We start from the raw sequence: 19,031 nt of genomic DNA, 5'->3' as shown, positions 1-19,031 counted from the left end.
CACAGTTGCAGCTACGCCAAACTCTCAAAATGAACGTTAGTTGCTCATGAGTTCCAACCTGTTGGAATGTTATAATAACCAAATTAGACTGGCCAGATCCCTTGGCTAAACACTAAACTGGTTTGCACAACAACTTGGTTCAAAAATACTGGCCAGTTCATCATCAGATTAACCTGCAGAATTAATCAAGCATCGTATCCGAATTCGAGTAAAAAAAAGCATTCCGTGCAAAAAAGACTTGAATAATGGCTCATTTTTGCCATGATGATAAAGTAATGCAAAAGATTAACTTCTATATATAGATTTAAAATATACCATAACTAAGTTCAGATGTTCAATAATGCATGCCTGCAAACGAGGCAACCATCCAATTTTGTGACTATCCAGCACTTAGATTACCTATTCTAAATTCATGCACCATACCAAAACGCAGTTATTTTCTTACAAGAATCAACGCTACCTGAACGCAAGACTGTCTATAAGTTGTTAGATGCATGTTTCCTAAAATAAAGTTGATAACATCAACTCTTGAACAAAAGATGCCTTCTGCCTTCTCTCTTCAATATCCTCTTCATCTCCCGAGTCTGTCTCTGAGCTGCAAACAAAACCATCAACAACGTTTCAGTACTGAGTTTAAGCAGAGAATTTTTCATAAACCTTATTTTTGTCCCTGTTTTTAAGACAGTATACAGCCGTTGCTACTATCTTTATGCAGCATCAACACAAATTTTATCCTCACTATCAATGCATCAAATGTTTTTAGTTAAGAAAATTTTGTAATCTATTAAAGGAAAAAATAAGGTTACCATTTCAGATATTGCTACTCGTTAAAAGTATTTAATCACCAAACTTTAACTGGATGAGTAAGATAGATTCGATTGTCAGTAGAGCATGCTTGTGAAACAAATGTGAGGAGATATTAATAAGGGTGTCTCATCACATTGACAGTCAAGTAATTTTGGCCAAAAGGTTATCATACAATTCGACATATTCAAGGTCCAGAAGGAAATTTTTCATAATCACCAACAAAGTAGGTTATGCAAAGCTATAGTAGGAGCTAGAGCTTCACAGAAACAATCAGAATTGTATATCAAGAAATGCAAGCTAATTTAGTGGCAGTCAGTACATGTACATATTGGCATACATAACACGACTACCAATCAATTTTCATTTTCAAGACCGGTACATTACACTCAAAGAAATTCAATTTTTTTCCTATACTAAAACTCTTGAAAACTATAGCTAAAACTTGAGATACAAAGATCATTATCTCTTAACAGAAAAGTTAAACCAACTACCTTCTGGTACTATTACTTCCCTTTTTTTCCCTTTTTTTCCCTTTTTTTCAAAGCTCATGCTAGGCATCAATGCCATCACATGAAAATATATTAATCAAAAAAGAAATTTAAGTCTTCATGAATATACTCTACAGAATCATTTATAGTTATTTAAGTCTGAAAAATGTAAAAATATATCGTACAAATGTGCCTTGTTTCACACACCTCCCTAAGCTTTCAAAGTAACCTTCAAATGAAAAGAATAAAGTAAAATTTCAAAGCAGAATATAGTTTGCCGTGTTACATATATGTAATGTCACATTATGAATAGAATATAGACTGCTGTTAACCAACTAATAAATACACTCTGAGTGATATGTGTTGTAAATCCACAGCGCACAGACAATTTTGAAATGTATTGCTACGTGTACACTATATATAATGTGTCAAATTGGATAAACAATTACCCATGTCATAGAAGAATTATTATCACTATTTTTATGTATAGAACAATGAATTAGTTACAATAGTGATAAACTGAGATAGACTACTGCACTTATGAATATAGCAGATACCACTGAAGCTGCTAAATTAGTTATAGTTGTACATTTATAACATTTCCAAGAACAGGAGATTAGCAGTGTCTATAAAGGAAAAAAAAGTTGATCTTTGGCCATTCTTTTAATGCTTTGGACTTAGAATTATCAGTTTCTCATGCTCTTTTTAACTATATAAGCATACTTCCAATACAAAAATACTAGAGAAAGAAGGATCATACCCCTTTCCACTGGAAATGTCAGGATCATACCCCTTTCCACTGGAAATGTCTGAGCCACTGCTGGAGAAAACTTCACTAGGTTGGATACCACTGGTGTTTGGAACAGACACATTGCGAACAAATGGTGTCAGAAGGGGATCAGGCACCAGTTCATGTCTTCCTCTGGCAGGAAGTTTCTTGTCAAACACTACCGTATCACTCGATGAGATGCTAGATTTGTCAGACTTCCAAGATCTCTATAGAAAGTATAGATCATTTATTGACATATTCAATTGACTTGGGCAAGAATCAAGTTCTCTTAAAACCAAGAGTGAGCTAGGTAACATTTAGAACACAGATTCCATGATTGAGTTGGGCAATATTTACCTTGCTTGAATTCTGTGCAACTCTGACTGCATCCTCCCCTAAAATTTCCTCACACAGAGGACAGGTCTGATATAGGAAAATTAAGACAGTCAGTCAGTTTTCAAATTTAAATTACATCTTAATTACCTAAGTGAAATGTTCAGAAACATTAAATATTCTTTCTTAGCTTTTAACTAAAATGGCTGCTAGTTAATTTTATCCTTACCCTTTTCTTTTTCATATCAGAAAAGTGCACCATATCAAGTATATAGGCAGAATTTGTGTTCAGTGTGTCATATACAATTGAACTTAAGCTATGAATTACGGTTTACAAACTATAATAAAGTCAATGGACAGTCTCACAATTAATCAAGGAAAGCAGGAAAAGGAAACAGAGTCGAATAGAAGTGTACATGTTATGATGTTAGCAATAACTTCTGCCAAACATTAAATTTCAAAATTCAGAACCGTCATACCATATATCTTGGGTCAAAACCCTCCTCTTCCAAACGAGCACGGACTGAAGAAAAATCAAACTCGAAGTCACAGAAAGGACATTGAAAAAGTGATTTTGCATCATCATCCTCATCTGTATAATTTAGCATTGAATATTTATCTGTATAGTTCAAATGGAAACCTCATCAGTAAACTATTTTTCGCACAAAGGATCCGTTTTTAATGCCATAAAATGTATCAAAAGAAAACATCAATAGGAAATATAAATGTATTGTATGTTACCTACAGCTACAAATGTACAACTTACAAGATTATAAAACACTAACAAGAAGGAAAATGAACAGTGCTAAGGTTCCCTTATGCTCTTCATGGTATGTTTAGGTTCAAGGAGGGGAAGATTGAGGAAAGAGAATAGGAGGTGAAGAAATTAACCCTTTTTTTGTCATTCTTGGATGTTTAAAATCATCTAAGTTTCTCTAAATTCGAGTAATTTCTTTTGTAAAAAATAAGAAAAGGAGGGCTTGGAGGGTAATTCCCTCATTCTAAAAATCTCAGTAACAAGGAGAATGCTATTGCCCCATTCTCGTCCATCTAAACATACTAGCAATTTGCAGGGCACATCCAAAACTCGGGATAAAAGTGAAGCCATAGGACAAAGAATATCAAGAAAAGAACCAAATGTGAAAGCATTCAAGAATTGAAAAACTGATAGATCATACATGTGTGACGCCCCTAACAAGGGAGAAAATAGTTCACATAAGCACAATTCAAATTGGAACCTTTTCAATTTCACCTTCATCAGAATCAGAAACATTCTGCTCCCCCCGAATTAAATATCGTGAAGGCCCCCAAGTTCCATTAGTTCTCCGAGCCAGTATAGACGACTGAATTCCCTCATTGACGCTGTTGATTTCAAACTTAAACTTTTCTAGATTCCTCCTCAAAGCAGCAGCTTGAGGCTGTTCTTCCTCTGAGGAATCACACTCCTTCGTCATTACTCCAATTCAATTCACCCTCTCACCCTTTTTTTTTTTTTTCTTATTTCTGCTTTTAAGGCTTCGGAGAAATTATTATATACCCAATTATCTCGCACTCTCGTATGATAAGAGCAGCATATATGGAAAAGCTTGGCAGAACCTGCCAGAGAGTAGTTTGATTTATTGTCTTAATTAAGCCCAAGTTCCCATAAACAGAGAACCTGGAAATCATTACTGAGTGATTAAATTATAAATCCAAATACATATCCTGGCCGTCCCTTACATAAGCCGTGAATTGCACAGACACCAATCGAAACGGTTAATTGTAAATGATGTCCACTTGCAAAACATTCAATGGCAGAAACGAACATTCAGAACAATATTTATATTTTTCAAAAGTAACTGTTTTGACAAATGCCAACCCTTTAAGAGCAAAACTGCATGCTTCAAAATGGAGGTCATCTGAGGGAAACGATAACAGAAAAACCGGAACTTTGAAATTAAACTTCTCTGACTAGCGGACATGGGGTTTAGTTCAGTTCACTGAAAGTTCAATCCAATTCGAAAGCAACCCAATTTCTTTTTTTTTTTCCCTGACTTGCACCCAGCAGGGAAAAGACGTACCTTTAAGACTTAATTTTCACACCAAGAGGAAAAAAAGCATGTAGAGCAAAAAGAGAGAGAGAAATGCAGTAGTGAAGAGCAGAAAGTGAAAATGGGTGTGAAGAGAAGTACCTGAGTGAAGGCGAGAAGCTTGGAGAGAGGGGAAGTGGTTGGAGGGATGAATAGTGGCAGCCCTGAAGATGAAGTCCATGATGGTTGGTTGTAAGGGAGAAAGAGTGATTGAATGATCAAAAGAGATTTCTCAAGCCCAAAGGGAAAGGACATGCTTTCCCGTCACTCATCAATTCATCTGCTCCGATTAGTGTGGTCGTGTTTTGCTACTCATTTCTTTGCCTTCTGACACTCTCAACTCTCACTTCTGACACAATAAAACATTCACTATTCCTCACTCACACGTGCCACTTTCACCACCTTATTCTCCTCATAAAATGTCATACCAGATTAAACCACGTTTGCATTGCAATAATACAGATTGCATTGCCATAATTATCTCTCTCATTATATAGATCATATGGCTTAAAGCATATAATATATCTTAATTTCCTGAGGTTTTAAGAAAATATGTTTCAATTCTTTTATCTCAAAAGTATTTTTATCGTAAATTTTAATTAATGCATTTTTTTCACACCTCACGCTATAAAGCTACATTTTTTAAATCAAATGGGCTCTTAAAAATAAACTTGATTTACAATACCAACCATAAATATCATAAAGGAATGTTCCATTTTTGGAAACATGAACATGCTTAAACATATCATAAAGTTTCATATTTATAAGTCTTAAAAATATGTCAATGGTGTAGGTAATAATTTGATGACTTAGAATATATTAAAAATATTTTTAATACACAAATATTAATATATTTTAAAGACCCAAAAGAAAAACACAGACACACAAAAAATTTAACAAAAAATATGAAGTCAAATAGCTTAATGAGTTTAAGAGGTCATCGATCGTTGCTAAATAGTTTTAAGGTATGTTAAAATGAAATATTGCAATCAAAGTGTTTAATGTAATATTTTTTATTTGGATATGATTAGAAAAGTTTATGACAATTTTCTTTTTTCAAATTTTTGTATGTGCTGTCAGTGTGAGATAATGACTTCAAGTCAACCATAAAAGGAGTCTAAAAAAACTGATAATTAGGTAAAGTATATCACCATACAAAGTCTTCCCTACTATACAAGATTTGCATGGATGAACTCAATAAATCACATTCCAGTCACAATAATATATTTTAAGCAAGCTGAAAAACATGTTTGATATGCAACATTTCATTTCTAGAAAAAGAAATATCTAAATTTTAAATCAAAATCTACTCTACAAAATTGAATTATAAAATAAGATTGCACATTTATACATTATAGATTTACTCAAAAATAATAAATTTAAAATGATTCTGATATTAATATTATGAAGTGAAAGTTAAACTCAATTTTACAAAATATGAGATCTAGTTTCTAACATTTGATCATTCAACTTAAAAAACTGAATACTATTTCTGAGTTGGCATGAACCAAAATAGGCAGATAATATGCAGCACAGCAGAAGATTCAGCTGGCTAATACGTTAGCATGAACGCAAGCATATATAATGAATGTAGAAGAAAGATGAATGAATTCTTGAAGCCATTACCAGTTGTTGAGCATCCTCACAGAAACTGCAACGTAAACCACGTTCATCATTCGATCATGCAGAGCCTCCATGACAGAAAAATGGCTTCATATTGGATCGATAAGAAAAATCTTTTTTAAATAATAAACTAATCTAAAATATTAATCGTCTTCAACTTTATAAATAAAGTTAAATAAAAATATTAAAAGCATAATTAATATTTTCTTACAATTCGAATACAATAATTAAATAAAATTAAAATTCTTTAAAAAAATTACCAGATTTAAACATAACTGACGAAATTTATTAATAACGTGTGTAATATTAATTGCATAATTTTAAATATTAATTATATGTTATATTTTATAAATATAATCAATATTATTGTGTGTTTTAAATGCATATATATTAAATACTGATGTGCGTGCAATATTAATTGCATAGAATTCATCATATGTTGTATTTAACATTTATTAAACATACATTCGATAATATATTTTTACTACATTAAGCGTCTGTACAATTAGGAAAATGATATTTTAACACCATTTTTTGACACAATTTTGACACTGCACACGTGTCAAAATGTGGTTGGACGATTTCAAATTAAAAAAGTTAAGACAGGGGTATATTTGGAAGAAAAAACCAAAGTTTGTTTTTTTAATTTGAAATCGTCCAACCACATTTTGACACGTGTGCAGTGTCAAAATGGTATCGAAAAACAGTGTTAAAATATCATTTTCCGTGTACAATTATATACGTTCCTTTTCTTTGTTTGTTAAGATTGTTTTGAATTAATCAATAAATATATTAAATTTTCTTAACTCTGATAAAATAGTATTATAATTTCTTATTACACTTTTTCTTCTCTATATGATACAACCAATCCATGTATGAATATTATATATATATATATATATATATACTTACATTCATCTCATTCATTCACATTTATCTTCCCATCTAGACTCATTTCCTTTATCCATTATTTTTTTTCGTTTAAATTATTTGAACGTGGATGTACTATAAAATGTCTTTTTACTTTATTGGAATTAGTCAAACCGATGTAAATTAAAATAATAATAAAAATAAAAATGCATTAGCGGTGGCCAAATCGATACTAAACTACTTAATTAAAAAATTAATTTAAAAATTAGTGATAAATTAGTGTTGGCTAAGTTATCACTACTTAGAGTTAGCCTTCAAAAACCAACGTTAAAACATTAACATCCACGATTTTAGAGTCACATACAAATGTGACGCAAATTTGACGTTAATAATTATTTAGTATTGACTTTTTCTTATTAGCATAAACTAAGCTAAATGCATGTTTTTCCATAGTGTTTACTACCTGCAAAAATATGCAAAATGTATCACAATAATAACACTTTAACTATATTAATTACATGTTTAAATTTAATCCATAATCCATAGAATAAAATACTCACCAATGAATTTTATGCTTATCGAACCACATTCCTAAATAAAGTTATATCACACATATAAGTATTGAGACAAATTATTCAACTTAGTAAAACCAATCATGGAGAATAAATTTTAAATAAAAATTACAAAAACAAATAAGGGAGTGTTGATTAAGTCAACTCTAATAGATTGAGTGGAAAAATATTTGTGATATGTATATATTAAGCATAATGTGAATGCTTAAGTAATACATATTTGAAAAATAGAAAACAAATTTAACTTCTTTCTTATTTGAGAAACCAACCGATGTTTAAGAACTCAAAGTTTTTGTAACATCTCTTTTAGAATGTCACTTGTAATTTATAAAAACAACAATTTTCTAATACTGTCATTAAACAATGAACTTAAAATAACATTATTCACTCAACATAAGTAAAGGTAAACCAATTGGGGAAACAATTTATTCAAATTCAAACTCAAAACGTTGTTTGAAAATACAATTTGAATTAATGCTTTCCAAATACATTCAAAACCCAAACGACCTCCTACATGTCTCGTTGCTCTATACATTTCTAGCATCATTTATAACAACATCTATTTCTGCATAACAATACAAATTATATGATCATTGTACAAACACAAACAAACAAGGATGAACTAACAAAAAAAAAGATAATATACCATTACCGTACTCACCCACACTACTTAAATCAACCATTCCAAAACCATGAAATATAGTCATATTCATGAAACACCAAATTATATTACCATCAAGTAATATAAAAAATATATGACATTCTCCATAACCTACTATATATCACACCACTTGTTTACTAAAGTAAGGCAATTATATCTTATACCTAAACAAAATTGCAACAAATCATATAAAACCTCAATACAATAACATTTACCCATAACCACTCAACACAAAATAAATATCAAAATTGAACAACCTAAAGAACAACCAAACACCAATAATCACATGATCAACCGTATCCATACATAATTATAAAAACCTAAAAAAATATATTTATGCTCTAACAAAGGTTCAAACTCACCACCCTCAAACTTCATACCACACACCAAACCAAATAGATTATCACATTTATCTTATCATACATATACATAACAAACAATACAAATAACATCACATACTAGAAGTTCAAATATTATAAAAATAAAAAGAATTAAAACATGTCATATGCATACAATAAAAATCGAACACATAACCTCCAACCCATAATAAACTTTAACCAACTTTGTCAAGTTTCACTTCTATAAAACTCATTATTTCTTATTTTAATTAATAATGTTACACCCATATCATCTTTCTAGATATTTTATTTTTCTTGAATCTTATACTTTTTTGTGTAGAGAGAATCAATATTAATTCTTTATTAATCAAGTGTTACACTATCTATTGAGCAACATGGTTTGATCCATCAAGCGGCTAAGTTTCAAATTCTACTTTTTCATTAGTAATTGACCGTTGCTTAAAGAGTTTCATGAGGAAAAGAATTCTTTCAACATCTTTCACTCAAATCTTAAGTCATAACTTGAGCAAAAGGTTGTATCACTTCATTAATCAAATACACACTTTAATGATAATACTATATACTTACAAGAAATACTATCACTTAAGTGACTAACACAACCGTCAAGTGTCTATGCCTAACCAACATACAAAATATTACTTAACTAGTTTCCAAAATTCATTACTCAATTTTTATTTATTTTAAACATCAATTCACATTTTATTTTTGGAAACAAAATCACATTTTCATGTATAACTCATAACATGGTTCATTAACAATCAAATCATATAAAACCATATAAAGAAGAATTTATTGCATGTGTTAGAAACGAAGAGGAGAACTTACTCCAAAATAAAAATATAATTAATTAAAAAGGTCGAAGACATTACTTCTCAACTAGGAGGATTAAGACTCTAGAAACTTATAAAGAACATAAAGAGAAAAAGAAATTTAAAAATAGTGAAATTTAAAAAAAAAATAAGGCTTAATACCACTTTTGGTCCTTAGTTTAGGAGGTTTTGTTCAATATGGTCCTACTTTTTTTTTTCTAGTAACAATTGATCCCACTTTTTGAAAAAACTGTTCAATTGACTCCTTTTTAAAAAAGGTAAGACCACTAATGAAAATTTATTTTATATTATTAGACCTAACTTGACATTTTAACTTTAATTAAAATCAATTTTTGTAAACTAGAAAAACAGGTTCTTACATGGTATATAGTATTTATAATAATTATTAAGTAATACATACACTATATATACATTAATATTATAATGAAAATTATCATTTATAGAAGTAATAGAATTGATATCTCTCTTTATATATTATAGATATTTATTTTCATTCTCATATGTTTTTAATTTGTCCAAGTATATTTTTCTATTTCATTATCCATACATAATTTACTTAACATAGTATGTAATCAAATAGTAATAATTTATAAAATCAAAACAATATCAATCTCAAACAAAGTTTGAATTTATTGAATTGTTCGTATGAATTTAATAATGAATATTAATTGTTGGTAGTAATTTTCTAGTAACACTTAAATATACTTAGTGATATAGGAGGACTTATTACTCACTAGATCATCCGATACACAACATCTATTCTTGAGCTGTTATTAGATGATTCTTCTAATAGTTAGTTAAAATATTATATTATTACATTACAGTGTTAGTAATGACATTACTAGTCTAGATACAATGTAATCTTACTAAAGTTCAAGAACTTCAAACAATTGAATTATATGTAATTCTCACTTTCTTGTTTGAATGTGTGATTTTCATAAATTTTATGTGAATTAGTGCATTTGATTCTTGTATATAATTCTCAAGAACCGATTAATATATAGTATCCTTTATCATGCTATGTTTTCTTTTTTCTTTTTATTTTTTATATGTTCTCTAAGTACTAGATCTTCTAGTGCTCCAATATATTTTTGTACGTCAACTTCTTGATTTTATACCAACAATATTCTAATGACTACATTTTTCAATAGTAGTACATTTCACTTATCATATTACAAACACAAATAGACGTATTTATTTAACTACCTTTACATAAAGATAGCGTGTCTACTAATAAAATCGTTCCTTTACACTTGAAAAAAAAAACTCAAATTATATTATTCAAATTCTTAAAAGATTTAATTATTCATTGTGGACCCTTTTCTTTAATTAAAACCCAAAAACAAAAAATTAAGAGATTGAATTAACAATAGAAAATTAAATAATTATTCTAATAAAATATTTGTTATAATTAACTTGATTTACCTACTCTACTTCCTCAACAATATGATCTATTATAGAAATAAGTAAGTCACACGCTTAAAATTTCTAAAAAAAAAACAGAAAAAAAATCTAAAAGAGTATATTTAAGAGTTAAAATTTATCTGTTGATCCAATCTGAAATCAACAATTATATAATCGTTTATATGATAGTTTGTGATTGATTCATTTCAAATATAAAAACTGATAAAATAGTAACACATTTGTCAAAAAATTATTAAAAAGAATTGTTAAAATATTATGATCTAATGGATTTTGGTAATTTTTAGGCCACACTTACTAAATTGTTGTATGTTTAGGAAACATTTTTATATATGTGGTCTAGTTTAGTTCAGCCTAAAGTAAAAAAAGCTATAGAGAATATAATTAGGCAGCTATTTAAAAAAAAAAAAAATCATTCCTTCATCATTAAAAATTAGGTATGAGATATCATGGCACTTTTTACTATAAGCTATAAAATTAAAATTTAATATATACAATGTGATTTTACGTGAATAGTGAAAACAAGAAAAACAATCGTACTTTTAATCATTTTTGTCATAGTAAAAAGATGTCAAAACATTAATAGTAAAGGCTAATGTTAATTCAAGAGAAAAGGTAAAATTTTGCAAACAAGATATGACATTATATACGATAAAAAAAAAACCATGTCCCATACCTCAACCATTCATGAAAATCAGAACATAAATTACCACTTATTATTCAAATGACATCACGAAATAAATAACATTAACAAAACAGAAAACCAGAAACAAACTAAGTCAACTAATCATCATCAGGTTGAATCTTCTTCTCTTTCTCATCCAAGCCAAGACTCAAACTATCAAAATTCATCCGATTTTCTTCTTGATGTGCCTGCTGCAATTCCACAAGATCTTCAATCCTATATAGACGTAAAATATACTGTGAATCAGTTCAAATCTTCAATCCAATATTCAATGCTTAGATGAGCTATTCTAAATTCTTTTGCTAATGAATTCTTAATGCAAATTTCCTTCATTAAAGGTTAAATACAAACTGTTCCACAAAAGATTCCATCAGTCTCTTTTCTTCAATATCTTGTTCATTATCAATATTTCAGATTTGTGTTGCTACCGAGTTTATGCAGCCTCAAATCCACTGCAACAGCTGTTTCTAATTCATAAGCTTTTGGAATGTATTAAACGAAAGTGATAGTTATTTATTTCAAATATTGCTTTTGGAATGTATCAGGAAAAACATACTTGTTAAAGTTTATTAATGCTGGTGTCACATAACATTCAATTAGGTAATTCGGGCTAAAAGGGTATCATACAACTCAATAAATTCAAGGCTCAAGGTTTAGAACGAAAGGTGTTTAATATTGCAAAATATACTGCATGCAACTGGTTACATACTCCTTTAGATTTCCAATATAATATAACTACCATAAGTTCAAGCATGGGTTGAATTGGAATAATTGCTGCATAGAAGACCATTATCTTTTCAGAAAAGGGAAATCAACATCCTTCTGGTAAATTAGTTCTATTTCTACATTTATTACATTTCCCAGAACATGATATTAGCCATAACCAAAAAGGAAAAACAGTTTATTTTAACTACATTGTTTTAACTTTCTGCACTTTGAACTCTCTCAGTTTCTCATGCTTGGTCTTTCTCACTTCACACAGACTTTTCAAAACAAATACATATCAAAAGAAGGATCATGATCATACCCTTTTGATTGGGAAATGTCTGTTGCTTTGCTAGAGAAATCTTCTCCAGGATGTATACAACTGGAGTTTATAGCAGATTGATTGACGATAAACGGTGTCAAAAATGGTTCAGACCTGGAAGAAAACTTCACCTCAATCGCTGCCTCTTCATCTGTGTAATTAAACACTGGATAATTTCCTGTGTGGTTTTAGAGGTATCTGCATAAGTAAGCTACTGTAGCGGAAGAAATCATCTTAAAGATCTAACTTTTATTTCTGTTTGGCATACCCTTATTAATAAAAATACGAGAAAACGACCTAGAAGCAATAAAAAACTAAAAAGGTTCTGAATTTCACCTGTGCAAGACTCAGAAGCATTGGGTTCTGTTTGGTGAAGAAGTTCTTCTCCAACACCATATCTAGGAAGCCCCCAATTTCCATTATTTTTCTTCACTCCTTGAATGACGTTTCTCAATTCCAATTGGAGCCTCTCCAGGTTCCTCCTTAAGGCAAGAGATTTAGGCTTTTCCTTTGGCAACTTGCTCTCCATTGATTCAAGCTTCTCCATCAAAGAAACTTATTTTCTTATAGGCTTGAATGCTTAGAAAGTGTTGCTTATATACAAAAGGATCAGTGCAGCATATATGGAAAGCTGAGTAGAAAGAACTCCATGCAGGGTGGTTATGAAACTTACCATAAAGAGAAACTGGAAATCATTACATTACTGACTAAATTTGAAAAAGTATTTTCATCAAACATCAAAGGCTGACTAAATCTTGGCTGTTCCTTGCATGCAAAAGATGTTCTGTTGGAACAGTCAACGGTCAAAGCCAAAATAAACATTCAAAACAATAAAAATTTTCAAACTTGACCATTTAAAAAATACCAACAATATTAAAATAGAAGGGGACTTTCACATTAAAGATTGCTCATTGAACCAACCCAGGTCAATCGCAGAAAAAGGTGATATTTGCTTTTCTTCATTTTTTTTTTCTAAATTCAAAGGGAACAGGACATGCTTTTCTGTCAATTTCAATTTTGTTTACTCATTTATTTGTCTTCTGACTCATTTGATCATTGATCACTCACACGTGGCACTTTCCTCACTTATTCTCTGACAAAATCTTACCAAATTAAACCACGTTTTGAATAAGCTTTTTGTGTCGTGAATTGCGAAAATATATATCCCAATAATACAGTCATCCATTTCCTGATGCCGATGCTATGTGCTTTCAGTTATATTTTTAATCCATTTCCTCCACTTTTACATTAACATCTGAACCCCAAGTGCGTTTTAGAACATATTTTGTATTTGTAAAGCATATGTGAAACCTTAATTTCGAAAGCAAATTGAGGTGGCACCCTAAAAAACACACTTGAGTGGTGGCTAGTAGTCGGTGGTGATGATGTTAACTATTTATATATTAGATTAATTATATATGTTTATAAATATATTATTAATGTAAAAGATGTATGTTCCATATAATATATGTGAAGAATGGTTTTTTAAAATCTTTCTTAGAGGCCTACGAATTATATGATTCAACATAGACCTTTTAATTAGAAGTTCTACATCGATTAAAGATAAAACTAATTTATAATATATATAAGTGAAATGTAAACTTTATCTTAAAAGTTGATTTTGTAAGATTGAGTTAGACTTAACTTTACTCCCTGAGCTGTCAAAACGGGTAACCCGACTCGACCTGACCCGACCCACCACGGGTTGGTCACTCAATGAGCCAACTCAACCGGGCTCATTTATTAGCGAGCCGAAAAAATCTGAACTCGGCTCGACTCACCACGGGTTGGTGGATAAACGGGTTGGCTCACTAGCCCATTTAATTATAATTTTTTTTAAATAAAAAAAAATTACAAACTTTTTATATTCAAATTTAAACAAATTTCACTCTCAAAAAAATGATGTTAAACTGAAAACAATTTAAAATAATAATAAAAGGTACAATATAATCCAAATGTCATCCAAAACACAAACACAAAAAAGTTATTCCTTGAAGAATTTCAGTGAAGAAGTGAGAGTCACAACACCATAAATGAGAGCAAGTTCCATGAGAGTGATTTGTGAGAGCAGAGGTTACTTTTTTGGTATACAAAGTGAGTGAAGAGAGTATTTTATTTGTTAGGGTTTCATAAATAAAATAATAAATTAAAAAAAAAATAATAAAATTAGGTAGGTGGGTTGACGAGCCAACCCGGCCCACCACGAGTTCAACCCGCATGAGCCGGGTTTAAATGAGCCAGGTTGAAATCTGACCCGCATAAAAAGAATTAATTTTTTCAAACCCAACCCGACCCGAACCCATAATGAACCGGGTTAACTCACGGGTTGTGATCCATTTTGACGACTCTATTCCCTAATATAATAATTTGTCGAGTTACTCTTTCTATAGCACAGCAATGATCCTTTCTACTCTATCATAAATATTGTGTTTTTTAGTGTGTCAAAAGATTCTAGTATTAAATATGAAACTCTTAGAAATATTTTATATTTTACCTTCATCTAATTACATAAATAAAATTCAAAATGATGAGAAGTTGAAAAATGTTTGTATTACCACTTTATACAGTAGATACAAATAATTACTTTGATATAATAAATAAAGATTCATTTTTATTGAAGGTATTAGTAACAAATTGATTATGCTTATTATAAAATTTCCGGAAGACAAAGTATGACAAATTACTCGATTTCATTGAGGTACTATTGAAGTTTTTTTCTTTTTACTTGTAATTTTTCCCCATTGTTATGTCAATAGTTATAATATGATAGATATATGCGTTATGTATGTATATATTGTTGTATAATATTTCTTTTTAGATTATCTCATCCTTATGTAATTTAGACATTAACTAATTTAGAAGCTAATTTAAAATATAATTATTAGTTCAACCTCATGTAATTCTATTAAATACTAATTTAAAATGTAATTTTAATAAGTAACTACAATTTAGGTGTAAATTCATTTATTTAATTAAAACTAATTTAAAATATAATTTTTGTAAACACTAAAATTAGGCAATTTATTAAGACGTTATGAAACAAGAAGAGTGTTAAGAAGAGAGACCAGTGTAGGAAAGAGAAAACTTTATAGAGAAAATCAAGAATGTTTAAACGAATAAGAAAATTAAATATATCAATTATAATGAATAAACGATTTAGTATTTACATTTTGAATTTAAATAATAAAATATTAAACTTTTTATACTGATTCTAAGTCTAATAAGTATAAAAAGTTTTTATAATTTATTATAAAATTTTTACGGTGTCACTTTTTATATCTATTCTAAATTTAACTTATATAAAAAAAAATTATAATTTATTACAAAATTTCCATTATACCACTTTTAAATCTAACTAATGGAAAAAGTCATCGTATCTACGATATTGTCCCTTATTATAACAATGAATTGTAAAACACTAATAAATCTTCATACAAAAAATAACTGTTGCCCTAATATTATATTTAATATTATATTATGATTCACGAAAATTTAGTTGTCTTTATATAAAAATAAATACACTTATCAATTATATAAAAGTGACAGAAACTAATCCATGATCATATCCTATAAATAGTGCAGTTAATATATTATATTAAAACTAATGTAGTGACTCAATATACGCGAAATATTAAACTCTAGGTCTCAATATGTATTATTAAAATATTATCTATTTCTTTATTTACGTATTTAATCTGACACTTTTTAAATTAACAAATAATATCAAAATAATTAATATATTAAACCAGTCCAAACATGAAGTATCTCTATTGCATACAAACAAGATCATTATCAATTAAAACTAAAAAAAAAGATAAAAAATACATAATGAAATCAATACTAGGTGATTAATATCAGTCTCTTATTATAATAGTATTAAGTCATAACATTCGATTTACTATTCAAATTTTTAAAGTGACAATTAAAATAAATAATATATTATTATGTTAATATATTTTTTTAAAATTCAATTTTATTCACATCTTAAATACTATAATAATAATAATAATAATAATAATAATAATATACCAGTACTATCAGTTTTTTTTCTTAGAGATAGTTATTTTTTAAAAAATATTTACTGTTTCATAAATTCAATTCTTAAATGTTTTACATGTATATAAGTATTTAAATATGAGTTGAATATCAATACTAATATCCATTTTTTATTTGTATAAAACTATATTTTTAAATTGTATTTCAAGAAAAATAACTATTAATTAAGAATATAATAGTTAAAAATATCATTTATACATAATACACAATTTAATTTTTTATATAGTTATTAAATATATTTTGTAAACAATTAATAATTACAAAAGGACTTCATTGATATTTATTACATTTTAAATAATGCTTAACGTAAAATAAATTAATAACTATTATGCCTATATAATTTTAATTCCATTCAAACCGTAGAAATTGTTACAAAAGCTATAGCGATAGTAGTTACTGTTTTCTTAAATAGTTAGATTCAAATTAGACTATATTTAGGATTTAATAATTCATTATATTCAAATCTTGACTTTTTTTAAAGATATATAAATAGTATAATAATAAAATTGAATATTAAATGGTTTAAAATATATTCTAAGAAAAATTATATTGAATAATGATTGCATATCTTTGGTAAAAATTAAAATAATTTATAATATTTTATTTCAATTAATAATGATGAATATAAATATTATATATAAGTATAGGCTTTTTTTTTACTTAATTATACTTTGAAAATAAAGGTAAAACTTAAAATAAGAAAATTAGAGATATTTATCTAAATTTTAAATGATGGAATGTACAAGTAATATATAAATTTCGTTGAGTTTCACAGTTGATAAAGAATTAAATCAATTACATTAATTATGCCTATTATAAAGTTTTACTAATCATAAATTAATATAAATTTTAAATAATTTTTAGAAATCATACATGAAAGTCAACTACAGTATTATATTTTAATTCTTTTAATTTTATTATTATTATTATTATTATTATTATTATTATTATTATTATTTAAGCATGAATATATGCTTTTAGTTCTTGTAAAATAACTGAGTTTTAATTTTAGTTCTCAAGTTTCTATATTCCTTTTGGTTTATGTGTAAAACTAAAAATTATCACTTTTTAACCCTAATATATAGTATATGATATTAATTATTTATTTGTGTGTTACATAAAAGAATAAATAATCGTTTCAAATTATTTAGTTAAAATGAATATTAAACACAAAGAATAATCATTTTAAATTATTTAGGATTACAAATCAAATAAAATTATTTTATAGGATATAAAACAAAAATTTATATATTTTAACGGGTCAATAAAGTAACTTTTTAAATTTTATAAGATATATAATGTAACATATTTTAATATAATAATACTATTAGAATATAAGACCGTTCATAATTAATAATAAGATAGTAGATAATTTACAAAATAAATATACAGTACCTAATAAAATTATTCAAGAGAAAACATAATATATATATATATATATATATATATATATATATATATATATATATATATATAAAATTATCATCTACAACTCATACAAATGACTATACATAAAAAAGAGATATTATTCCTTAACATATTAAATTGTTGTCTTCTTAATCTATAGACGTGTATTTATGTTTATATATCTCTTTCTTCGTACCAAAAGGTGATTATTATAAAGAAAAAGGATAAAGAATAATAAGACAAACAAACATAAGAGAATAAATTAATTTGCAAAAATAACATCTTATATCAACAAATAAACTAGTTGTATCATAAATCTAATGCACTTCAAATAATCATAAAGATATAAAAAAAAAAAAAAACACAATTGAAAATTCTTTTAGACTTAATTATCCAAATACATGTATTGATATTAAATTATTGGAATTTGTATTTGTAGTGACTTTTACTATTATGTAGAGCTATTACTAATGAGTTTCACTCTACCACTCATAAGGTTAGTCTTGTCTCATCATAAGAACTCTAGCATTGTCCTTAGATCAGGACCTCTTACTACCACTAGTGCAGAAATACTATTTAACGTCGATTAATTTGAGCTTTTAACGTCACTTTCACAACCGACGTATATACGGGTGACGTCTACGGGACGTCGCAATTCCTCCGAACCGACGTCTATATAGACGTTAGTTAACGATATCGACTGACGTCTATATAGACGTCTGCTTATACTCACACCGACGTCTAATTACTCTATATAGACGTCCACCTATGCTTAAACCGACGTCAACATGAATATATAGAAGTTGTAAATGACACTAACCGACGTCTATGTTCCTTATAGACGTCAGACCATGCACTAACCGACGTCTAACAAAGGTGTTGTGTTTTAGTGCAGTTTTGATCCAGACTTTTGATAGCATAGTGCAACACTCTCCTCTCACTAGTTTCCCCACAAAAAAAGCTTGCGTCTTTTGAATCTTCTATGACATTTCAACCCAAAACCGAACTTGGGTCCATGACTACTTCCCATTATTCAACCGCAAAAGAAAAAAA

At 28.2% G+C, this 19,031-nt stretch overlaps 1 protein-coding gene across 1 annotated transcript; it reads right to left on the bottom strand.

Moving 5' to 3' along the window:
* Positions 1-273: 273 nt before the first annotated feature.
* LOC106761550 (protein DEHYDRATION-INDUCED 19) lies at positions 274-4,836 on the bottom strand. The gene is made up of 5 exons (XM_014645111.2): positions 4,569-4,836; positions 2,877-3,016; positions 2,422-2,487; positions 2,056-2,291; positions 274-595 (listed from the first exon to the last, which is right to left on the bottom strand). Exons 1-5 carry the CDS (start codon positions 4,645-4,647, stop codon positions 502-504), a joined length of 615 nt encoding a protein of 204 aa, XP_014500597.1. The 5' UTR covers positions 4,648-4,836; the 3' UTR covers positions 274-501.
* Positions 4,837-19,031: the final 14,195 nt, after the last annotated feature.

This window comes from Vigna radiata, chromosome 5 (genome assembly GCF_000741045.1).
Source record: "Vigna radiata var. radiata cultivar VC1973A chromosome 5, Vradiata_ver6, whole genome shotgun sequence".
Classification (NCBI taxonomy): domain Eukaryota; kingdom Viridiplantae; phylum Streptophyta; class Magnoliopsida; order Fabales; family Fabaceae; genus Vigna; species Vigna radiata.
Note: the sequence above shows the minus strand (reverse complement) of the source record. Positions and strands in the feature narration are given on the sequence as shown.